This window comes from Cynocephalus volans, chromosome 9 (assembly GCF_027409185.1).
Source record: "Cynocephalus volans isolate mCynVol1 chromosome 9, mCynVol1.pri, whole genome shotgun sequence".
Taxonomy (NCBI): domain Eukaryota; kingdom Metazoa; phylum Chordata; class Mammalia; order Dermoptera; family Cynocephalidae; genus Cynocephalus; species Cynocephalus volans.
The window spans coordinates 57,901,930-57,928,686 of NC_084468.1; the positions used below are offsets into that span (position 1 = coordinate 57,901,930).

Genomic DNA, 26,757 nt, shown 5'->3' on the forward strand with positions numbered 1-26,757 from the left:
TCTGTAAAGTAAACAACTAATATATACAAACCATAGAGAGTTGCTCTCAGGTTAAATGAGTTAATGTAAATAAAGTTCTCTGAGGATACCAGTTAATAGAATAGATTTTTAAAAAATAAACCAGGAAAATAGAATAGGACAAATTCTAGTTTTAGGCAGAGGTAGATTCCAAAGCATATTCACTTTTCTATTTGTGCTTGTAGTTATTGTTTTTTTCTCCTACATTTATAAAAGAAATGAGTTCTGATTTACATCTCATTTTCATTCTATTAAATAGTGTCACTCTGAATTGACCCCTCCTTTATTTATCTTGTAGACCCCAAAGACAATTATATTTCACATTCATTCCAGCCACTGAGATTTTTATTACCAATACTGGAGAATTTATTTTAATTTGTTGTAGATTTGATTTATTTTAATTTAAATCCTATTTTTAAATATGTTCAGGCAGACTTTCCTGCTGTTTTAAAAAACGTACCCAGGAAGAAAAAAGGGAAAATTTAATTTTACAGGCATTGATTTAATTCCACATTCATCCAAATAAATATAATATGATTTTTTAAAAATGTTGATGGTTGTTATTGTTGTGGAGCATGCAGATTCAGAAACTTTTTGTTCAAATTCATGCAATATTTTTCTCCACAGAGATACAGAATTATTGCATTTCAAGAATGGCTTCCACTGCATGAATGGTTTATCAGTCCATTGTGAATGCTATCTCTTCTTTCTAGGGAAATTTTCCCTCCCCCTTCCTCCTAAGGAGAACTGGCAACACTAAAGAATCATTTGAGGTGTGATATTTAGTTTTATGCTGCTGTGTTTGTCTTATCCTGGTTTTGGCTTTTGCAGGGTGGTAGGGCACTCATTTTTCTACTAGGAGGTTTAATTCTTTAGCTCCAGTATAGCACAGAACTTAGCCCATAACATTTTATGATGCTGATGATATACAGCAAGGGACAACAGGGCAAAGGACAACATGCTCAAAAGGGAGTGATAGGCTATTTCATCAAACTTATTTTTTAAAAGATCAAACAAACCTACTTGAGGGAATCTTGCTGCCTAGGCAGAGCTAAGAATTGTCCTGCCTAATTTCCCCCAAGTGCGTGCTTCTAAGCCAGGCTCACAGCCTCACTCCCATCCAGACTCTAACAACTCATCTAGTGGGGTAAGAATTTTGTGTTAGTTTGCTTGGTTAGTTCCTAGGTAGCTGTGTTCTACTATGCTTCAGAAACTATAGATCTCCAGTATACAGGATATCTGCTTTATAACTCTTATTCCTGGATATGTTAGCTATAGGCACCAGTAGCCAATTTCATTATCTAGCAGATTTTTCAATAATTCATGAGAATGGAAATAGTATTTTATTCATATTAAGACTCTGCAATGCCCAGCAGAGCCTAGAACAGTTCCTTGCACATGATGAGAAATTAATACATACTTTAAAAATGGAATTTCATTTATTCTTTTGTACGCTTATTAAAGGAAGAGTCTGAGTAGTATTTCCTGTTAGGTTTTCATGACCTAGCACAATGAAGACACAAAATAGGTGTCAAATAGTTATTAAGTATTTAATGCTAACTGTGTTTGGTATCTGTCTCTTAGTGATTAAGAAAACAATCTTGTACCTCCATTACTAATTAATTTTTCTTTTCTTTCCATGAACACCCTTCTCCCAGAGGCTAAGTTCCCTCAAACACACCTTTTAAAATGAACATGTGAGTGTACATATAGTTTTCTGATGTAGACTGCGTGCCCACTTGGACTTCTTTCTACTACTGCTACATCAGTTTCAGGTTCTCTGCTCCTAGAAATGTTTGGATACAAATTTTGTCCGCTAGACAATAGCTGTGAATTCTGATTTCTGTAGGGACCAGAAAGGTAAACGAGAGGAGTAAAGTTGGTTGGGCGCAAAAACATATCCATACTGCTGCAAACTGCGCAGCCTCAGCTTCTGCCTATTGTTACTATTTGGAAATGTGGGCCCAGTGTTGTTAGATATTTTGATATTCAACAGAGTCTGAAAATTCTGTTTTTTATGTAAAGTTCCACAACTTTTAACACAATTTTTAAAATTTGTGTACAAGTCAAAAATACAACTCCAAGCAACATTTGGTGTTTTGATAAACTGGCTTGCCAGCCCTGGATCAGACATTGTATACACAGCTTTTTAAAATCTTACCCATTCTTTTTTAAATTTTAAATTATTTCCTGATTTTAGATTTACTTTTGGACTTTGTTTCCTCAGATAATAAGCAAATCCATTTAACCTTCATCTGATGTTTACAATCAGCTGGAATTCCTGGTTCTGGTTTAGTAACTTCCTAACAGATCTTAAATTCTTTCTTTCACATTTGAAGTCTAAGGGTTTTAAAACCCCAAATTCAAATTTATTTCAACCCTTCAATTGTATGCCAAGCAAAAAACATTCTGTTGAATATGAGATGTGGAGGTGAAGGACAAAAGTTTATTTTCTGTGTCTCTCAGGCTATTGCACATACCTTACTTGGACAACATGAGATTTGACATACTGTCTTCTCAGTCTGGATCCGTGAAATGTTTCATTTATCTGTTAGAAAGTGAAATAGATAATGACTTATGTTTTCTAATTTTGTTTTAAAGTTTTCATTTTGGAAATCTTTAAATATACACAAAAACAAATAGAATAGTATAACTCTCCATGTACCCATCATTCCACTTGGCCAGTTATCAATACAGAGCAAACATGTTTCAGTTTACTCCTCTCCACATCCCAGAAATTAAATAATTCCTTAATGTTGTCAAATTCACATTGTCCCAATTTTCCCAGGTCATTAGGAATTGCATAATAGGGTAGAACATTCATTTTGAAGAGACAAATTCAAAGGACCAACTGGCAGTTTTTGCCTTCCATGTGCAGCCTTTTATTGAATATGAATGCTATAAAACTTAACAGAAATGTCTCCAGAAGGGATGGATATTTCTAAATTTTTTTTGTACTATGGGCGACACTGTTAATGCCTAGACTGTAATTATTTTCCTACTTTTTCAATTACATGCTACTGTGAGGTTCAAAGTGGGATATGGTAGAAATCTTTCAGAGAAATTTTATGTAAGTTTCACTTTCTCAATTGCCCCCATGACCTCCCCAACCTGATGATGAATTCCTACAGTAGGACCTTCACACATCACCAGACAACAAATTGCACTGCTTGTCGCTTTCACTTTGGCAAAGACAGTGACTCATAAACAGCAACCTATTGTTGGAATTGAAAGAGACTTAATTTATATTTTTTCTCCTGCTCCAAAGCAATTGGAATATGTGCATTTATTCAACAAGTATCTGTTAAAATAAAACTATGAACAAGATAGATAGAGTCATACTTGATGATTTAAATAATAGAGGACATATACAACAGACAGACAAAGAAATAAATATATAAATATGATAATTTGAGATAGTGTTAAGTAATATAAAGAATGTAAAAAAATAATGAGATGGAGTGACTCAGGGGACAGCATTTGAATGATCAAACACACCCTCTTTGAAGAGGTGAATTTGAGTAATACCTGAAAGATGAAAACTCAACAATCTAGGGGAGAAGAGTATTCTAGATGGAGGGAGCAGCAGGTGTGAGGGTCCTAAGGAAAGATAAGATAGGCATATTTGAGGGATAAAGGCAAAGTTTTGTGACTCAAGTAAGTGAGCAAGGGAGACAGTGTATAAGTTGAAACTGCCCAGGTAGGTAGGAACGAGGGCCCTCTTGGCCGTGGTAAGGAATTTGGATGTTATTTCTAAATATAGTGAATGGTGGGGTCCTGAAAAGATGGTGACTAAACTACACCGTATTTTTCTTCCATTCCAGCTTTAAGTATATCTGCCTTTCCTGGGGCCATGTGAAACTGGAATTTATGGGAGTCGAGGAAGCAGGGAGGTAATGAGGAACTTTCCATGAGTCAGGCAAAAACCTAGAGAACCTGTGCAAAGAATCACAACAGGCCCTGGGAAGAGCCTTACCAGTGGAGGTTTGCAGACACGCAGGGAAAAGGTTGAAACTGGTTCAAATGAGTGGGTTTTCATGGCCTAAAAGAGGCCAATAAGGAATTGCAAACAGTGAGGGGTGCTGAAGAATCCTTGCTTCTGAGATTAGGCTCATGCAGTGGGCAGAAAATTTGGGGAGCCAGAAGACTTCCTCCTGTGGCTTTGGTGTGGAGAGGCAAAATGCCTGCTCCCAGACCTTCAGCCTATGTGAATTAAGAACATTTCACCTTCCATACTGTGGGGCTCCAATACTGAGACAGTGGCCCCCAAAAAGCCAACAAAGAAAAATGATGATGCAAATAAGGGAGACTTGCAGGCAAAGAGAAAATAAAACAGATAAAGTGCTCATCAAAATACAACTGGTGAGGGCCGAGCCTGTGGCGCACTCGGGAGAGTGCAGCGCTGGGAGGGCGGCGACGCTCCCGCGGCGGGTTCGGATCCTATATAGGAATGGCCTGTGCACTCACTGGCTGAGTGCCGGTCACGAAAATGACAAAAACAAACAAACAAACAAAAAAAACACAACTGGTGAAAGAAACAGAGAGCAACCTGAACAACAGTGGCCAAAACAGCACACATAAGAATATTCAGATACAGGGAAAAGAAACAAACAACCCCAGCCCCGCACAAACTATGTGGTACTGAAGTAGAACTTGTTGGACGGGGTAGAGGAAGGGTACTCAAATACATTACTTGGTGGAAATGTGAGTTAATTCAACCTTTTGGAAAGCAATCTGGAAACATTTATTAAAATTAAAATTCTGATTTGATTTAGAAATCTTAGTCTAGAAACTTACCCAATGTTAATAAATATAAGGATGTAGGTAGAAGATTTTTTTTTCATTGTTGATTATATTAGTCAACACTGAAAACAAAGTAAAGGCTTATAAACAGGGGAAGGACTTAAAACACATGACATCATACCAAAAAATATTTTGGGGCTGTTGAAAAGAATACATTAGAACTTTACATTGACTTGGAGGTATTTCTGTGAGGAATTGCTGAGAAAAAGAAACAAGTTTTATAAAACTGAGTATAATGAACCCATTTTGGTAAAATATTGGCAAACATCTCTATGTCTTTTGTTTTTCTGTCCTGCTAATATAAGCAAGGAGGAAAATAAGGAAAATACTATACTGTTAATATGAGTTATTTGGAGGTGGAGTCCAAGGAAATCTGTAGAGGGAGAGGGAGAAGTGAGAAATGGCAAGCAAAAATGGGAAAAAAAGTCTTTACTTAAAAAAATTCATTTTATATGATTTAATCCTATTCCTCCATTTATGTAAGCTTTATATTTCTTCTTTATTTTCTTTTTATGTTTCTGTGTTTTTATAAATATGAACTAAATTGAAAGTCTCTGGAGGGTTTTTAAGCTGGTGAAAGATATGATTTAATTTCCATTTTTAAAAGATCACTTTAGCTACGGTGTGGAGAACAGAATATAGGGAAATTAGGGTGAAAGCAAAGAATCCAATTAGAAGATAATTGTAGGAGTTCGGGAAAAAGATAATATTGGCTGCAGTCAAAAAAAGAAGTGGATAAACTGAAGTTATAGTTCGGTGGTAGAATCAATAGATTGTGATGATTTGTTGATTGGGAGGAATATTTATTTTTTAGGTTTTTAGGTCAAGCAACTGAGTTGATTTTGGTGTATTTACTAAGATGGATAAGACCAGGAAAGGAGTAGATTTTGGTTTGGGTGAAGACCAAGAATTCTCTTTTATGGGTAATCAGTGTAGACAGCTTTTAAATAATGGGTTGGAGTGAGGTTAAGTGTAGAAGGAGTAGAGCTAGAGAAGAGAGGAGACCAGGGAAGGGATGGGGAGAGATGGAGTGGAAAGGCTCGACTCTGGGCAGTGCAAGGAGGACCTCTTATAGTTAGAGATCTGCAGATGAGAAAGAACCAGCAAAGCCAACTGGAGAAAGCAACTAGTGAAGAGCAAGAAACTATGGAGACAGAGATGTCATAGAGACAAAAAAAAAAAAAAAAGAAAAGGTTTCAGGAAGGAAGAAAGGTAGCAATGAGAAATTCAAGGAAGAAGTGACCATTAGTTTGGCAATAGTTAGGTCTTTGGTGACCTCTGTGAAATGGGGGTCACCCATTTTGTTGACAAGAGGAACAGAAAAATGGTGCTGGAGGGGAATATTGAGTCAGGAGAGATGTTTTTAAAAGATGACAGTGTGTGAGCTAATGATGTCTAAACAAAAGACCCTGAAATACTGTAGTGCATTCTAAGAGAGCAATAGTGTTTGGGCATCTTATTTCCTGTGGGAAAGAATAGCCTATGGAAAAGATAGAATCATAGAGTTATTTATATGCACAGAATAATTCAGTGTTGTTAACTCTTCCAGGTTCAGAAGTATTTTTGCTGATTTCATAAATCTATTTTTTTCTCAATAAGCAGTTCATCTTTTTTCTTTTCTTTCTCCTTCTTAACTCCCCTCCCCCTCCCTTACATCTTCTTTTTGTTTTTGCAATTACTACTATTATTGTTATTACTATTATTATTTTGGTGGCTGGCCGGTACAGTGATCCAAATCCTTGACCTCGGTATTAGCAACACTGTGCTCTAACCAACTGAGCTAACCGACCAGCCCTGCAAATATTATCTGAATATGCTCAGCACTGAATAGTTTCTGTCCCTGAGAAGACAATTGGGTTATAAGGTACAGGAAGCATACTTTTAGCTAAAAAGAAAAGACACATTAAGCGACAGAATTAGGTTGTTTCTGTAAGTGTTCAGAAATAAGAGGCAACATTTTGGGATAAAATGGTTAGAAATTAACATTGTAGAATTGATAATAATAGATTCATGGAATTTAAACCTATAAAGATCCTTAAAAATAATTTTATCCAGTCTTATTTTTCAGTTAAATAAACAGAATCTTGCCCAAGCTAACTATATATTTATGGTATGGAGTAATTGTGCCAAGTATACAAGTATTACTTCCTATATTTTCCAGATAGTTACCTGATTGACCCAACACTATTTACTGAATTTGAATAACATCTTCATTATAAACTAAAGGACTGTACTGCATTTACAGATTAATTTGAATAGGATTGATAATAAATTAAAATAATGAGTCTTTCCTTGCAAGAACATGTTTTTTCTCCTTATTTATTCTTTTGTGTTATTCAGTAAAATTTACAGTTTTATTCATAAAAGTTTTGTATAATTTGCGTTAATTTTATTTTTGTATTTTATAGTTTTAGTTGCTACTATATAGCATTTAAAATAAAAGCTTTTATATTTTGTTATTTTTAGTGATTAGGAAAGCTATTACTTTTTATGTATTTGGTACCTTATAACACTCTACTATCGCTTCTAGTAATTTCTCAATCAAGTTTCTTGAATATTTTGAGCATACAGTCATATTGTAAATAATGATCTTTTTTCCCCCCTGTTCATTTCAATATGCTCATATTAATTGCTTTTCTTTTATTTTTTATTGCAAGGCTGTGGACTTCTAGTACAATATTTGATTTAGTCCTTTATTTAATTCACAATATGTTATTTTGTGTGAAAATAATGAAGTGCACTAATTAATTACCCACATCTGGCTTTTTTTCATATTCCTTACTGTCTCTGATTTTGGGTTCCTATCAAACTTCTGTTCATATAAGCTTCTGTTAGAACACTCACTTTTCTGGAAGTTTATATTTTACTCCCACGTGGTTGTGGATCTGTCAGCAACTGCTGCAGAGATTTTACTCTTAATTATATCTCTAGTTTTTATCTTCCAGAGAATCTCAGTCTTTTAGTCTATTGATAGCAATATTTCTGTCATTGTAAAGCACATTGGGTTGGCTTTATTTTTATTTTTCTTCTGCCATCTCAGTGAGACTGAGAAGAGAGTAAGGTATAAATGCTTGTTTTTACCAGCAATCTTACCTTGGAAGTGAGGCTACAACCACTTTAAAGGAATAATTAATAAAACTTGATGATGGATTAGATAATTGAAAAGGAGAAGTAAACTTGAGTTTAGGGTATGTGACTGGGTGAGTGGGAGAATGGGAATACTGTGAACTGAAACTAAGGAAAGAGACGAGACTGAAGACCAAAACTGATGACTGCTCAATGATGCTCTTACTTTTTAAAACAGACTTCAGTATGAATTCAGACACCTGACATACAATAGCTGTTTAATAAAGGTGTGAAAAAATGAGTAATATAGAACCATTTTCAGTCTGGCACTGTCTCCAAACCAAAATATAACTGAAGTTGTAATGCTTTTAGTGAGTTGTTCTCTGTTTCAAAGACCAGCTATTCATATTTTGTTCTAATGTTCTTAATTTCTTCATCCATCTTCCTAAACCTCACAATACCTCAAAAAATCAACACATACATGAGATAATACCCAAACCTGTCATCCTTAGAGTGAATAGTTACTTTATGCTTAGGGTGTAAGGAAGAATTACGGGAATTTTTCAGTAACACTCATACAATTTCTACTTTTTTTTTTTTTTTGACCGGTAAGGGGAAGCCACCCTTGGCACGGTGTGGTCTGCACTCAGCCAGTGAGTGCACCGGCCATCCCTACATAGGATCTGAACCCGCAGCCTCAGGGTTATCAGCGCCGCACTCCCCCGAATGAGCCACGGAGCCGGCCCTTCAATTCCTACTTTTAAGAAGCTCAGTCTCTTGGGACCCTGTAGATAATGGGTTGTTAAATATTTGACCTGAAAACGAAATGCCAAGTCTCAGAACTGACTTATAGTTATTAGAAAGGGCCTTGAACAGGTATTTTAGAACTAATTCTTCTCCCAGAAATAAGGAAGAACAAGGTTGGAAATTCAAGGACACACACATCACAACTCTGAATCTCACTCTTTAATGCCATAATGGACCTAGTATTTTCTTCTCTCAGCTTCCTCATCTCATACCACTTCCCTCTTTCCCTTCCCCCTGAAGAAAAATGCACAAAATGCCACCCAAGCCCCAGAGAGACAAATGTATGGAAGGAGACTGGATTATGTTGATGGAAAGATCTTAAAAATGATGAACCCAAGGTTGGGTTTATTAACTACAAAATCATGATCATTTATGATATTAAAACTACCTTTATGGGTAAGAAATGGGTTATTATAATATTTATGAAACACAGGAAGCTTAAAAGTATCAATCAACACGTTTTTAATAAACAGATGAATCTGATCAAACCCCAAATAGATGGTTATATTGTGAAATTACATAAAAAAATACAAAAGATTGTCCTTTGAAAAACTTCACAATAAAGTCGAAGTTCTAAAGGTCCACAAAAATAGCTATATTACATGAGAAAGGAGGAAAAAATTCCAGAAAATAATTGGAACCACTTTTCCCAAGAATTTCTGGTCTCTAAAACACCAAATTTTAGTGTATCAATGGTATAGTATTGTTTAAGATATTCTTTCATAATTAATTTTTGAATTAAAAATCCAGGTCTTTAAAATTCCCTCTTTCAAGTCAGCTCACAGATACATCGGAAAACTTTGTTGGTGGTGTTGTTATATTGTTAACTTATACTGTTAGATGTGTTACAAAGAATTATAAGATGATTTGTTGTTATAGAGGCAGGAAAATACTGTACTACCTTTATGTGACAAGTGCTCCACAAGTGGGTATGAGGGAGATGGTGCATGTTTGCTAGTTTGGTATTCTCAGATATGGAGGGAAAATTAGGTCTGTGATCCCTTCTGCTATTTTACAGCAGCTCCACATGTCTGCAGATATCCTGAGTGTCTATGATTTATTTCTTTTATCCTTGTATTCCGCTAGCAGAAAACTAGTACTTTTATAAGTTGTTTCATATCATAGATAATAGCCTTGTGATGTTGTTTGCATTTTTTGATAAACCTTGCCTCTTCTTAATTCCTTCATGGCCAAAAACTTGATGCACAATGATTTCCTGTTTTAAAAATAGTCTGGGCATGAAACTGAATGAATACTAACATAATTTTTACTCAAACTAAAACACTGCTAACCTGTGTTAGATAGAACAAGAGAGCTGAATATTTTCATTCATTTTACTACTTTTAAAAAATTATATATTTCTAATCTTGATTCCATAGTTTATTTGTCATCTGATGGGCTGCTCCAAAGAGAAGGATATGCCTAAAGGTGCATTTGCCCCTAGCAGGTTCAGGTTAGTTGAGTGGAAAATTTACTTGACAAATGCCTTGGTTGTGCAGTTGATCTAAGATGCCCCCTGCTTTTGGGCACTCAGATAGGTGGTTGGATGTATAAGCGTGGCTGGCATACTTTGTATAGGTAATTTTAGGTGCCTTACACACATCAGTTGCCATTTTGGATATCTATAACCCAATGTATTTATATGTAAAAAACAAATTGAATTTGGGTAGTTAAAATTTTTGGAATATTTGACTAGCAATGTGAAATTTATGTAATCTGAGGTGTGCTCAAGATTTTACATCTATGTACCCTCTAATTATAGGACAGTAAACTATAAAGAAGATTGGAAGCATACTTGCAGTATGACTTTGGGTATATTAACCTCTTAGTGCTTCAGTTTCCTCATATGAAAACTGGGCATGTTGTAAGGATTAAATGTTAATACATAAAGTGCTTAGGCCAATATGAACAATTAGTAAAGCTAATTATTACTGTTAAGGTACTACCCCCTCTCTCCTAATTTTTTGGACTTTCTAACCTTAATTGGGCACTATATCTGCTGGAGAGTTACAAGAAGATAAGAAATGACATAAAGATTTCTTCTTATGTTATCCACTAGAAAATCACGTATCTAAAACACAAAAATGTTCCCTGTAGAGGCCTCTTCCTTGTAGTTAAATAGTAAAGTAGCATCTCTTTATTCAATTTCTTTCCTCTTTTTAGAGTGAATCATCACAAGAATTATTTAATGGAAATCAGAAGAAGAAAAATAGACTATAGGCATTATAATAATGACTAACTGGTAAGTTTGTCTAATGATTCACAGTTCCATTTGGTACATGTCATTATTACCAGTGTTGTACTTATGAACATTGTGTATATGGCAATAACTATAATACATAGAAAGAAAAGCATGTAAAAGTGGGCACTCTGACACATGTAAACAAAAAAAGTATGAGAAATATCTGGTGATTGTTTTAATGCAGATGAGTTAGAAACCAGGAATGAGGGCTGCTAAAAGAGCCTGAAGCAAGATGTCAGAATTGGTGGTTGATCAACCAGAATGATATATTGATTGCTTGGACTGATAGTTTGAGAATATTCATTTGTGAAGTAAACATAAGCTAATTGGTTTGAATGAACTGGTCTGCATTCATAGCAGAAAGGGTGATTTTCTTAGTGAGGGTATATTTGGAGCTGTTTTAAAGTTATATATTAATTTTGTTATGTTTTTATATTAACGATGCTCCTGTTTTAGGTAATTTTTAAAGGCTCTTTATTTAGGGCTTATCAAGTAGTAGTGCTTCTGCTAAGATCATGACGTACTTCATCTTCTGTAGTGCCTACAACAACCCTACACTATAGATATTTGTCATTTCATTTTTAGTTGAAGAAATTGAGGTGTGGGGAAATTAAGTGGCTTGTCTAAGGTGATACAGCTAGTAAACAGACAAGTTTAGAATCAGACAAGGACTTTGAGTCCAAAGTGTGTTTATTAACCATTGTGTTATATTGCTTTCTTTTCACTTCCTTTTTATCATAAAGCTAAGCTAAACATGGGGATATTCTTTCTTCATTTTCTATCTGCTACAACTATTAGCAAATAGAAAAGGCACACTAGGACTTGCAAGGGACTGAATTTATTAGAAACTAGGAAGTAACAAGATGTTATGGAAAGACCATAAGCTTTAGGGAGAGCTACGTCTGAAGATGTCCTGTAGGAATCTGCTTGGGGAAATGGGAGATGAATGATGCCACCACTGCTCTTGTCAGGATTTGGTTTGGTTGATAGAGTTACTTGAATTAATTAAGAGTGGCATCTGTAATAATGAAAGCTTATGTCCAAGGCACAGTCAAGATGCTTCATTCAGTCTTAAGTCAGGTAAAATTTAACTTAGGACAAAGCAAATATTTAAGCAAGAGTTTCACAGTCTTCACTCTACACTAAGGAGCTGTAAGATGATCTTTATTTTTGGTCATGTCCTCTCTCTTATAGGTCTTTCCTCTTCCTTAGTTTTGGAGCAGAAACAATATGGCCTTAGTCATGTATTTTAAAGGTGGGATATGTGTTTATTCATTTAGCTTATTAATTCATTTGAAATATTTATTGACTATCCCTCGCATGTCAGGCATATCTTAGGTGTTCTCAGAATGTGTCCTTGTTGGGTGGCTGGTTGGCTCACTTGGGAGAGTATGGTGCTGACAACACCAAGTCAAGGGTTAAGATCCCCTTACCAGTCATTAAAAAAAAAAAAAAAAAGAATGTGTCCTTGTTACATTTTTTTCCTTGCACTTGTTTTCTAGCTGTCCTTCTGAAAGGGCTGACTATTCTAATCTAAAACTAAGATAGTGGTGAGATATTGTTTTCAACTTGGAGGGTGATCACTGGTTTCCTAGCACTTCAAGGACCATAGCATTTAAAGAACAACGCACAGAAAAATATTTCAACTTACCAAAGATACTATCCTTTTGTTTAGGTCCATATATTCTTTTGAATATGGTTTTTCAAACTTGCTGTCATAGTCAATGTTGTTGACCTTAAAGCTGATGTGATAATAGAAAGGTGTCTTCCCTGAGGAGAGAAAAGAAAAAATAGTTCTCACTTTGCTCACTGTGTAACCACTTTGATTATAAGAAAATCATGTAAAATAGAATACTCTGATGAAATTTAGGTTACTTGACATTATTTATTTATTTATTTATTTATTTATTTATTTATTTATTTATTTATTTATTTTGGTGACCGGTAAGGGAATCGTAACCCTTGGCTTGGTGTCGCCCGCACCGCGCTCAGCCAGTGAGCGCACGGGCCATCCCGGAGCCACGGGGACGGCCCAGGTTACTTGACATTTAAATAGTTTTGATGATGGAGTCAGGGGAAGCCGAACCTAGACGCAACCAGGTTAAGAGCACACTGAAAACACCATTTCCATGTGGGTAGCCCACCATAGCCACCGCAATTGCCATGGAGATAAAAAAAAAAAAGTCCTCTTTCTCCACAAAACACACTCCAGAGTAATAGAAGAAGCATCTGCTTTACAATAATAGGCAAGGTCTTGATCACACCTGTCTCAGTACTGGACAGATCATCTAGGCAACAAATCAATAGGAGAACAGTAAATCTATCAGATGGAGAGAACAAATTAAGGTTTAGGGGGGTGAAGGGGAAAGATTGGATAAGGGGCATAAAGAATAAGTATGATTTGTAATAATGAATATGCTAATGAAAATATTATAAATCATTATATTTGAGACCTCCTAGTATCTGCCATACTGGGTCAAAGATTATTGGTATTTTAATGATAAATACATTTTAAGAAAGTTAATTAAATGAGCACTTTAAGCATAGCGTAGTGATGCATACCCAAATTCTGTTTATGAGAGATCAGATGGCATTCCAAGAGCATCTCATTGCTATTTTTGTGTCATATTTAGACATGAGGAACCAGTATGTATGTGGTGGTTAATTGAGTGTTCACAAATCCTCTTAAGGGCATGAGTTGGAGAAACTTGGCACTGCCAGGTTTTAGGGGACTCTTGCATCTCCTGACCTCAAGTCTTGGTGGAATTCTGAAGCCATATAGTCTGCTCCAGAATAGATCTGGCTTCTAGTGTACAAATAGGTCCATCATTTCTTACATTGTCCTTGTTATTTTGCTAAGTAGGTTGCAAAAGTCTCCCTCTGTAAGGCCTAATTGGTAAGTATTTTTTCTAGGATATAAAACTGGAATAACATGAAAATTTTCATAAGCAAAATACAAATCTAAAACCCTAGAAATATTCTGTGGTATGTGACAACAAAGCACCCAATCCATTAATTGGAGACATATTGTATACCAGATATTTGTTGATAAAGCCTAATATCCTAAGCCTATCGAAAAGGCTTTACTTCCTGATAAAAGCAATAGATGTGGCTGGAACCCTCTCCTTCTCTCTTTCCCTGCATGGATACGATGCCTGTGTTGTGGTAGCCATTTAAAAAACCATGGGGCTTCCAGCAGAAGAGGAAAAAGTGAGCAAATGAAGGCAGGCAGAATGGAAAGCTCGAGAGAGCCTAAATTCTTAACAGCATTGTGAGTAATGGAAACAATACCAGCAATTGCCTATCTACTTCCTTCTTGCTCTGTGAGAAAAAATAACCCCCTATTTACTTAAGCCACTGTTAGTTGTTGTTTCTGTTACCTGCAGTCAAAACGGCCTACCTGATAACTTCTGTTTTGTGCCGGCAGTGTAGTCCCATTGCCCCCAAAACCACACACTTTCCTATCTTCATATCTTTTCTCCACCTGGCTTTGCATATGTTTGATAAATGTTATAAAATGAATGATGTGAACTGGCTAATGAAATTTTAAGTTTAAATAAATGGTCCATAACTAGATTAATCAGTCAAAACTATAAATAAATAGATACATGCATACATAGTCTTGATGCCCAGTGATTGCTGAAATAGCTTTGATAAAAAAATGTTGATTAAATTATTATCTTACCCAAGAATGTACTTAGGATTTTTAACATAAGATTTCAGTGTGCCATCTCTCAAGTTTGGGCAATCTGGAGATGGATATGTTATTATGAGAAGAGATTTCATTAAAGTATAGATAATTATCTTAGTCTTTGTGATCATCACAGATTACATTGAAGAAAATTAGTGAAGTCATATGAAATGACCTAGGAAATTAAAATGAATAAAGGCAAAAGTAAAATGAGGCTTGATTTGTAAATATTGAACATTAAGTAAATAGAACAATGAAATAAAACCTGCAATTTTAGAAAAGTGAAGCAAAGCAAATAAGATGAGGACAAGCTTGGACTGTAGAATTTGAATACACCTAAGATAGTAGAAAATGAAATTCTTTCTTGTAAGTTTTTCAGGTCCTATTGTATCCTTCCACTCTGTAGAGTAGGAGGCATAAGTAGAAAGAGAGGGAGGCAGGGAGAGAGAAAAGAGAAGAGGGAAGGGAAGAGGTGAGAAAGAGAAGGAAGAAAAAAGAGGGAGAGAGAAGGGGAGTAGAAGCATTTTGTAACATTCTTAGAAAATTCATGTCAATGGCTGCAGTTAATTATTTGAAAATTATTCGATGTCCACTCACAAATAATCAAAGAAATGCAAAGTAAAATAAGATAGCATTTTTTTGGATTAAATTTGCAAAGATGACACATACACACACACAAAATACCCAGGCACTCTTATAGTCTGCCAGTGAGACTGCTAATTACAACACATTTTTGGAGGACAATTTGGTCACATTATTAAAAGCCTGAAATACATTTTCACCTTTTCATTCAATAATTCTTCTTTGTATAATTTATTCTCAGTATAATAAGTTACTCACAAATCTATATAATGAAACTGAACTGCTTTAAATAACATCCAAAAATTTAAAACAACCTAAGGAGTTTAAAGTGGGAAGTTAACAAAATAAATAGAATATTATATTTTCACTAAAATTGTTTTAGAGTAATATTTATCATCATGAAAAATGCCCACGAAAAGGGGGAAAAAGATAGGAAGAAAATGTGCCAAAATATTAAGAGTGATTCTGACTAGGGGGTTGAATTATTAATAGTTTCCATTTCTTGTTTATGTTTTTCTGTATTTTTCATATATATAAATAAATTTTATCACATTGATTAGAAAAATAATTTTTAACAGAAATTCTTTATCTGTAATTAGTCCTCTCAACTACTGGTTTTCTATTCTTCTCTCCCTACTTTAATTTTTCCAATATTTTCTTTAGTGTATGCTTTTATATTTTTTATATATTATTTCCTTGTCATAAGTTTTATTTAAAACAATTCTAAAGGAACATAATATTTTTTGTTGTTATATATTCTTTGCACAAATACTGTACAACTTCTAATTTTTCTCTTAGAAATATCAGGGTTGTGAATCCAGGGTCATTGAGGCGGTATCAGGTTATTTTAACTTGCTGAACTACTAAATGAATTTCAAATACTGCAGAGTAAAGCTATTCTGTAGCTCTGTTATCCTATTAGAGAACTGAGCACTGAATTCGAAAGTATAGTGGTTGGTTGAGAAGTACCATTGATATTCATAGGAGCTCCTCTCCTTCAAATATCACCTAGACCTTGAGCAGAAAAAAAAAATTATGACATACGTTCTCTTTTAGGTGTTATCTTCATTTTTTTCTTTTTCATTCCTAAAAGAGTAATATTCTTCAAATAATCCAGGTCAGATTATGGGCCATGGTTAAGAGCTCTAGGAAGATTAGAGCCTTACTAATTCTCCTCTTTGTATATTTTTTAACTATAAAAAGATTAAATTTTATTAATAAAACCTGAAATCTACCATCCATTGTGAATAAAACAGTAAAAAAAAGTACCGCCAAGTGTTAAATTTGAGTCCTACTCAAGAATGTGCTATTCTGGTTCTTTTGATTAAGCTCTCCACCATGGTAATGTTCTCCTTCAATTTCCAGCCTTTAGTCTACAACAGCTATTGCCCTTCAATGGAGAAAGAAGCCACCATTTTCCCTGTATTCTTTCTACCACTGAATCAGTTCCTAACAACATATTACTTGCATGCCATAAAAATCCCACTCTCCTAAGGTGTTGGCCTGCTGTATTTCATGGTGAGTCAGTAGATCTTTTCTTTCTTATTACTCTAAGTGCCCTTCCCTGAACACAGTAAGCATGATGACTGACATCATAGTTTTACATTATTCTCTGCCCCATTTCCATGTTTTTGATTCAGATAATATTAACTTTTAAAAGGCAGAGACCTTTTCATCAAGGAACTTAGATAAAAATGACCTTCACCTAATAAACTAGGCCCTCTAATCCTGTTCTTGCCTGGGTACCACCATGGAAGGTGCATAAAGATGCATAATATCAACAAATTTCATAATTCAGGTCGAAAGTCATAAATAGTAGCCTTTTCATGAAACGTCAAATCATTGAATAAAATATTTTATAACCTCAAGGTAATAGGCCATTTCCACATGTCCTGGTACCTTTGATATATATCATGTCATGAGTTTAAACATTTTTTAACTTTTAATTATTTTGCAGTATGTAATTTTGGAAAACTAGAGAGTGAATGATGCCTTGTATAAATCCTCTGATGTTCTACAATTTTGTTCTTCTGGTAAGAGCCTCGGCATGCACATTACGTCTGTGTGGTCTTATCACAAATGTACATTTTGATGTCTAGTGGATTGTGAAACCTGGATAAAACCATATATTTTAATGTTATGTGATTTCTCTTTACTATAAATTCTCTGAGCTCAATTAATGCTTTAACTCATGATGCCACGTTGGACATTGAGATGACCTTGGCAATGTAGGTCATGCATGGTAGAGCAATAAGATAGAAGGAGCCTGGATCCCTTACACCCTGAAGTGACATAATTAAACTCTGTCAATGATCTCAGAACATATTTTTGTCTGAATTTTTACGTGCATTTCTCTTCCTGTAGGTCAGTGGTTTTCAAACTTGGCTGTGCAACAGAATTACTTGGAGAAATTTGAAAATTACAGTTTCCACTCCAGAAAGCATTTTAGGGCGTGGGGCTTGTATACTACTATTTTTAAAAAAACTTTCCAGGTAATTCTAAGGTTTGGCCAGGGTTAAAATTTACTGCCCTAGAACAGAGATCAGCAAACTATAGCTGTGGGCCAAATCTAGCCTGCTACCTGTTTTGGGGTGGCCTATGAGATAAGAATAATTTTACATTTCAAAAGGTTCAAAAAGTCAAAAGAATAATAATATTTTGTGACATACGAAAATCATATGAAATTCAAATTACGATGTTCATAAATATTTATTGGAAAACAGCCATACTCACCTATTTACATACTGTCTATGGCTGCTTAAGCACTTCAATAGCAGAATTGAGTAGCCATGGTAGATACTGTAATGGCTCATAAAGAGGAAAATATATACCATCTGATCCTTTACAAAAAAAGTGTGCTGACCCTGACCTAGATGGTGTGCACTTTTAGTGCAAGGACTAGTATAATGCTCTAGAATTTCTCCTCCAGGACTGCTCTTCCTCATCACAGCACCTAGCTTAGTACCTGCCATTAAGTACATAATAGTCACCCAATAGTCACCAAACTGTATACAGTTTCAGATACCCTTATTCTTTCTCCCATTCTACTGTTTATTTACAGAGTACTTATTACTTCTCTGTTAACCAGATAGAAAACAGATCATTATCATTCAGGGTCATGTAAGGCAGAGAAAGGGAGGTGTTCAGGAGTGAAAATGTGTGCCATGCTCTGGTTTGTCCAGCTGTCCTTGTTTAACTAGTTACTGGCCGAAGTGAAAGAATAATTATTGTGAGGAAATGACTTGTTGCTTCCAGGTTTGGGGTAGTGAACTAGAAAACCTTAAAATGATGTTGACAGCTTCATTCAAAGGAGGAGCATCACAAGGCTGCTGCTATATCATGCTAAAGTGTCTGGATAGAAAGTACGAGATTTGTTTAATCAGATTGAGATTTTGCTTATTTAGTGACAAGTATGTAGGTGCTTAAAAAATATTTCTTTTTATTTTATTTTAGTATTATTATTTCTCAATATACATTGTAGTTGATTTTCTTGTCCCTTTAGCTGTTCCTATTTCCCCCTCTCTCCTCCCCTACTACATCATATCTGTTCACTTGTCTTAACAAGTTCAAGGAATTGATGTGATTGTTGTGCTGTCTTCCCCACCACCCTTTATTTGTTTGTATATTTATTTATTTATTTATTTATTTTTAGCTTCCACAAATAAGTGAGAACACGTGATATTTATCTTTCTGTGCCTGTCTTGTTGCACTTAATATAATTGTTTCTAAGTCCATCCATGTTGTTGCAAATGGGAGTATTTCATTCTTTTTTATAGCAGAGCAGTATTCCACTGTGTAGATAAACCACAGTTTCCTTATCCAGTCATCTGATGATGGACATTTGGGCTGGTTCCAAGTCTTGGCTATTGTAAATAGTGCTGCAATAAACATGGGAGTACAGGTATCCCTTCAGCATGATGATTTCCATTCCTCTGGGTATATTCCCAGCAGTGGAATATACCCAGAGAAATGGAAATCATCGTTTAATTTTTAATCATAATTTAATTTCTAACATTTAATTTTTTTAGGTCATACAAGATATTTGACACCAGGTAAGCAGTCTTAGGATGAAAATGTATTCAATGATGTTTAAAAAGACAAGAATATAAAATCTAGTAATTGGGAAGTCCTACCAAAGTACTTTACATAGTCTCAGAAGGTTCTGTCCTTGTTCTTACAGGTTTACTGTGGCTTGCAGAAAACTTACATTTTTGTTCTGATGCAGAATTATTTAATGTTGGATTTTTTCTTCCTTTTATAAGTTTTTATACCTCACTAAAGTTAGTATTACTATGAGTAATTCCAAGAGTGAGATCTTAAATATATTAGGACTTATATTCATTCTCACATGAGTAGTTTCTTCTAGGCTCTCTAAAACTGTTTGTATAGAATTGCTTTAGAATAAACTGAAAGTGGTGATTATACACTTACACACATATATACATAAACTAGAATTTCAAACAAGCATATTTGATATATATAATCATAAAAAATTTTGTTTTTAAATCTTTAGTAATAAAAAGTCCTATGGTCACTATAAATCATAAAACATGGTTTCAATTCAGGAACTGAAATATCCAGGCCTATTTAATAATCGGAATTTGGATTTCATTTATAGTTCACGTTTCTCCTTCCCCCAGCTCTCTCCTCATCCAGTTCTGCTATTCCTCCTTTTCTCCTTCATTGACTAGATTTAGACCCTTCTAGGTTTGGAAGAGAGAAAATGGAAGGAGGATGTCCTTACTTGAATGGCGGGAATTTGGCGTCTAGCTTCGGTGCTGTCAGAACTGGTTAGATATTTAAAATTAACTCTCTCCTATGTTCTTCTAAACTTTGAACTCCTCTTTCCCCTCATTGCTGGAGATGTGTCACCTGCAGTTCCTTTACATGGACAAATGTATCTCTATTCCAGCTCGAGTTTACTCCTTCTCAGCATTTAGGCTGCTGGAGATACCTCCCACTTCTTTCACCTCTGATCTGATTACTCCTCCAGGTGGCCCCTGGACAGAACCTAAGACAATAAGGCTTTTTTTTTTTTTTTCCTGGGTGGACTATATTTGGTCCATAGGAAACATTTATGTGTTATTCATCCCAAAGATCCTGATTGTTCAAACTGACCGTGGGTGCCACCTCCTCCTCCCTGTACTGAACAAACACCAAGTCTCTTGCCCTTTAGATATTCCAGATGTGAATCAGACTACAGTCCACTGTGTTCTCTAATCTGCATGGGCCTTCTGAAGGTCATATTGTTCTCTTGTTTAAAGTCATCTCTCAGCTTGATATAGAGGGAGAAACATCAGCCACTTTTCACGTATTGGGGTGGTGGTAACAGTATGAGAAATTACAGCACACTTATCTCCAAAGATAACTTCTTCAAATAGCCTCTTTTTGTCCCCAGTTTCTGGCACCTGTACACCCGTGATGAAAGGCAGCAGGTTCTGAATTTATCTCTTGAGTGAGCACCTTTTACTCAAAGTTTTATGGGCGTATGCTATGACCATGACTCAGTTTGGCAGAGGTAACAGCTAGCATTACAATCTACTGATGATCATGTTTGCACAGTCAGTCTGTGCCTACGGAAGGGTGTTTGTGGAAGATGATGAAGCAGAGTTGGTTGGAAACAGTTCCTGGGGGAACTGCGTCTTTACTCCACTGTGCACACCCCTCTCTATTTCCCTCTATGTCAACACTTTTCCCCTTATAAACTGAAATGTATGTTTATTTAGCTAGACATAACTCTTTTCTAAATGTGATTATTTCTTCAGAAAATACTGCTGTTTTCAAGCAGTAGTTCCCAACCTGTGTGCCATGAACTATGTAGGATAGGGAGGGGTATGGTGGTAGCAGGAGATGATTCCAGGGAAAAATATTTATATATACAGCAAACATTGTTCTTATGGACTTCATAAACTTCATAAATTATTCTGTGCATACATGTATTACTGATTTTCAAGCATAGGATGATGTAGTTAGTTACAAGGAATTTAAAAACCTTATTTCATTTATGGTGCTCATTTGCCTTTGTGTATTTTCTTAACGAAGTAGCTATTCTCTCATGGAAATATGAAAAAACAAATTATAAAAATTGCCCTTATCCCTGAAAAGGTTAGGAAAGACTGGTTTAAAAAAAGTAACAAGAACAGGACACAGAGAATTTGTCACAAAGAGCTCTTTTTAAGAAAAATTAACTTCACCAATCCCATAATTTCTTTGTATTTTATGCAAAATATATGGAGAAAATCTGTACTGACTGTTCCTTTTTCTTTCACCCTCAAATATTAGGAAATACTCTACTTTTGGGGGAGAATTTTATGAGAAGAAAATACTGTATAGAGAAAAAGTTATAGACTTTGGAATAAGAAATCTTAGCTTAGAATCTCAGATTCTAGGCTTTTTAATTCATTTGTTAAATCATCCCCAGACAGTTATAAGTTCAGAAAAGGTAGGGACTAGGACTACTTTATTCATCAGTGTATTTCCAGCACCTAAGTCTCTCCCAAAAAGAAAAAAAGAAAGCATACCAAATCTCTGGTTTTAGAATTCCAAGCTAAAGATTGCTAAAGGACAAAGTCTGCAGACATGGAAATTTTTGGAAATGACAGATATGCTTAGTACCTTAATTGTGGTGATGGTATCCTGAGTGTATGCATATGTCAAAACTCATCAAAATGTATACATTAAATATGTGCAATTTTCTGTATGTCAATTATACCTCAATAAAGCTTTTTAAAAAAGAACAAAGTCTGTAGTAAATGTTAGTAATTATAAGAAACTCTCTCTGCCAAGGAATTTTACCTCATTTTTTTCCTTCCCCCACTCCCCCAATTTTTGATTTTCCTAATGTGGAATAAATAAATCCACATGACTGGAAAGCCAGACATAATGAGTACTTACCATCAGAGACAAAATAGACAATGAGTCCAATGACTACTGCGGCGATCGCCATCATTATGACACCCAGGGTAATCTTTCCACACTTCGTGAGTTTAATTTTTGTGTTTGACTCTGTTGTTCTGAACAAAAAGAATAGGAAAGCAAGTGTTAATATGAACTTGATATAGAACTCTCAGAAACAAATATAGATTTGATGTTAAGTGTAAAAGTGTATTATTTTACATTAATTTTGGATTCATTAGACTGATAAGCTTGGAAAACAAAGTGTACGATTAGTGAATATAATATTCAGCCTGCTTATTTTTCAGTGCATATAAATAATAATGGTAATACTAAATAAATATTCATTCTTTCTTTCAGCCACTATTTGTAGATGATCTACGTGCTAGGCATTGTTGTAGGAACAAAGATCTCTTTTCTTACGGAGCTTACATTTTACTGAGTGGAGGTACACGACAAACAAAAACATAATAAATAAAACATAGAACTGATAAAAGGGTATTAAGTGTTGTAGGAAAAAGGTAGAGCTAGGCAAAGATCAGAAATGTGAGTGTGTCTGTATGAGGTGGTGGTGCTGGTGAGGTGGTGATGGTGGTGATGGCAGGAAGGTCAGGTTAGGCCTACTGAAAAGGTAAAATCTGAGTAGAGTTGGGACAGGTGAGAAGGTTATCCATACCGATACCTCAAATATTCCAGGCAGAAGGAACAACTCAACAGAGGCCCTGAGGTAAGGGTATGTTAGGTGGTACGGCTGGAGTAGTGAATGAGGGGAAAAGAGTAAGAAAGTCTGAGAGGTACCAAGGCCCAGATCTTGTAGAGCTTTGTGAGTTAAGGTAATAATTTTGTTTTTTCTGTGAGTGAAAGGGGGGCATTGGAAGACTTTGAGCAGAGGACTGTGATGAGCTGACGTAATGTCTTAAAGAGATCCCTCTGACTGCTGTGAAGAGTAAGTTGTAGAAGGCAAAGGTGGAAGCACAGTGACAAGATAGGAAGTGATTATAATGACGCATGCACAAAATGATGTTGGCTTGGATCAGGGTAGTAAAGGTGGACGAAATGAAAACGGGTATTTGGATATATTTTTAGTATACAGTTGACAGGGTTTCCTGATGGACTGGTGAGGAATGTGAGTGGAAAAGAGAAGTCAAAGATGGTTTCTAGGTCTTTAGTTTGAGGACTCAAAAGACAGAGTTGTCATCAACTGAGATGGGAAGGCTGTTGATGGAGCAGGTTTTGGGGGGATGCTCATGAGTTCAGACTTTTTCGTTTTGTGTTTGGGATGTTCACTAGGCATTCAAGTGGAGATGCAGGCTTGATGTACAAGTTTGGAGTCCAGAATAGAAGTGTAGACAATATAAATAGAATATGTAGGCAATACAATATAATATTATATGTAGGCAATATAAATTAGACATTCATCAACAGGTCGATTAGGCTCTGGGACTAGATAAATTACTAAAGGAGTAAGTAAAGATACAGAAGAAGGCCAAGATACGATCAGTGGGGTACTCCCTCATTAAGAGATAAGGGAGAAAAGGAGGACTCAGCAAAGGATACTGAGAGGAAGCAGTCAGTGAGGTAGGAGAAAAGCTGAGAGAAATCGGTACCCTGGGAACCAATAGAAATGTATCACGGATGAGGAGGAGGATCGACTGTGTCAGATGTCGCTGAGAGCTCAAATAATGCAAGCAAATGAGCACCGAAAACTGACCACTAGATTAGAATTATAGAGATAATTGATGATCTTGACAAAAGAAGTTTTAGGAGGGGAAAGGGCATGAAACTGGTTAGAGATGGTTTAAAAGGAAATGGAAGTAGAAGAACCAGAGATCCTTGACCAATTTTTCAGAGTTTCCTGAAAAAATGAGCAAAGGAAGGAAATGGGATCAAGAGAAATTTTACTTTATTATGGGAAATTTTCAATATACATAAAGTAGAAAGAATAGTTTAATAAGCTGCCATATTCCCATCATAGTTTTAAGAATTATTGACATTTTCAATATTTACTTTATCTATTTTTCTGTAGTTACATAATTACATCATGATATTCACCCCTAGTTTATTTTTCCCCTAAAAAAAGAGCATTTTTTGTATAACCATTTCATTCTCATACCAAATGAAATTATCAGTGATTCCTTAATATCCTCTAATAACAAGTTTACATTAAAATATCTCTACTTGTCTTCAAAAAGTCTTTTACAATTTTTTTTGTCTGAACAAAGAGAATATAAAAATCTCCACATTGCATTTGGTTGTTATATTTCTTATATCTCTTTTAATCTAGAACAGCTTCGAACAGCTTCCATATTCCACCCTTTTTTTCCCCTTCATGACATTGACCTGTTGATGATACTGGACCAGTTGCCCTGTAATTGTTCTACTTAAGAGAAGAAGTTTGCTTGTGTATTTATTTTTCAAAAATTTTTAATCAAACATTTTATTTTGATACAATTATAGACTTACATGTAGCTAAAAGAAATAATACAGAGATTCCTCATACCCTTTGTCTAGTTTTCCCCAATGGTAACAACTTGCAAAACAATGGTAAAATATCACAACCAGTATATTTACATAGATACAGCCAAGATACCAAACATTTCCATCACCACAAGGGTCCCTCATATTGTCCCTTCATACCCACACCCATTTGTTTTCTGCTTTCTTGTTCTTCTTAACCCCTGTTGACCACTAACATGTTCTCCCTTTCTATAATTTTGTCATTTCAGGAATGTTATATGAGTGGAATCATACAATATGCAACTTTTTGGGATTTACTTTTTTTCACTCAGCAAAATTCTCTGGTGATTCATCCAGGCTGTTGCATGTATCAATAGTTCTTTAAAAAAAAAAATTAAATTGCTGAGAACTAATTCATTGTATAGTTATACCACAGTTTGTTTAATCATCAACCCTTTTGAGGGACACGTGGGTTGTTTTCAGTTTTTGACTGTTAGGAATAAAACTGCTATAAACATTTGCATATAACATTTTGTGTGAACCTATGTCTTTGCAGCAGAGGTGCAATTGCTGGGTTCCATGAGTGTTGCATGTTTAGTTTTTAAGAAACTACCAAACTATTTTCCAGAATGGCTGTACCATTTTATATTCCCACTAGCAATAGATGAGTGATCCAGTTCCTCAGGCTTCTTACCAGCATTGGTTGTTGTCACTTTTTTTTAACCATTATGATAGGAATGTAGTGATCTCTCACTATTGTTTTAATTTGCATTTACTATTGATGTTGAACATCTTCATATGTGATTATTTGAAATCTGTATATCCTCCAAAATGTCTGTTTATCTTTCGTGTATTTTATAATTGGATTGCATGTTTTTTTATTGTTGAGTTTTGAGAATTCTTTATATATTCTGGATACCAGTCCTTTGTTGGCTTTGTGTTTTGCAAATATTTTTTTCAGTCTGTAGCTTGTCTTTTCCATCTTTTTAACAGACTCTTTCACAGAGCAAAAGTTTTTAATTTTGATGAAGTCCGATTTATCAATTTTTTCCACTTATGGATCATGTTTTTGGTGTTAAGTCTAATAACTCTGCTTAGCCCTAGATTCCAAAGGTTTTCTCCTATATTTCTTATCCTAAGAGTTTTACAGACTTTTATTTCCTTCCTTAGTCTATTACAGTTAACTTTTTATGAAGTGTGAGACTTAGATTGAGGTTAATTTTGTTCCTCTGGGTATCCACTTGCTCCAGCACCATGTGCTAAAAAGACTATCTTCCCTTCATTGAATTGCTTTTGCACCTTGGTCAAAAATTATTTGAGCATATTTGTGTGGGTCTGTTTCTGTGTTTTTTCTTCTGTTCTGCTGAATCTGTGTGTCTGTCCCTCTGCTAATACCACACAATCTCAATTACTATAGCTATATATTGTCTTGAAATCAGATAGATTGATTGCTGCCACTTTACTTTCTTTGTTAAAATTGTTTTTAGCTATTCTATGCCTTTACTTTTCCACCTAAACTTTGAAGTGATCTTGTCCATATCTATATAAAAATCTTGCTTGGATTTTGATAGGAATTACAGTAAAACTGTCCATCAATTTGGAGAGAATTGACATCTTACCATGTTGGATTTTCCAATCTATGAAAATGGTATGTCTCTCCATTTACTTAGATTATTAATTTCTTACATTGGTGTTGTGCAGTTTTCAGCATACAAGTCCTATATATGCATTATTAAGTTAACACTTAAGTATTTCCTTTTCTAAATTTTGAGTATTGTAAATGGTATTGTACAAAGGGTCTTCAAAAAGTTCATGGAAAGATTCATATTTTTTTTCCAATTCCATTTTTCCTTGAACTTTTTGAAGTACCCTTGTATTTTTTATTTTGGTGTTCATTGTTCATGGTTAGTACATAGAAATACAATTGATTTTTGCAGTTTATTTTATACTCTGTGAACTGTTGAGCTTACTTTGTAGTTCTAGAACGTTTTTCAGGAGATTCCTTGGGATTCTCTACGTAGGCACTCATGTCATCTGAAAATAAGCTCAATTTTATTACTTACTTTCCAATCTGTTTGCTTTTTATTTCCTTTCTTTCCTTATTGCAGTGACAAGAACATGTATCACTATGGTGAATAAGAGCAGTGAGAATGAACATTTTTTACCTGTGCCTAATTTTAGGGGGAAACATTCAGTC

General features: G+C 35.1%; 1 protein-coding gene across 1 annotated transcript in view; it reads right to left on the reverse strand.

The window, feature by feature from the left end:
* The window catches only part of LOC134385705 (transmembrane protease serine 11C-like), a 63,310-nt gene that overhangs the window by 30,056 nt on the left and 6,497 nt on the right, over positions 1–26,757 (reverse strand). Inside the window, exons 2-4 of the mRNA XM_063107437.1 lie at positions 22,104–22,222; positions 12,588–12,706; positions 2,499–2,566 (exon numbers count right to left, since the gene is read on the reverse strand). Of these exons, the coding sequence (XP_062963507.1) occupies positions 2,499–2,566; positions 12,588–12,706; positions 22,104–22,222 (306 nt within the window). The remainder of the gene's footprint in view (positions 1–2,498; positions 2,567–12,587; positions 12,707–22,103; positions 22,223–26,757) is intronic.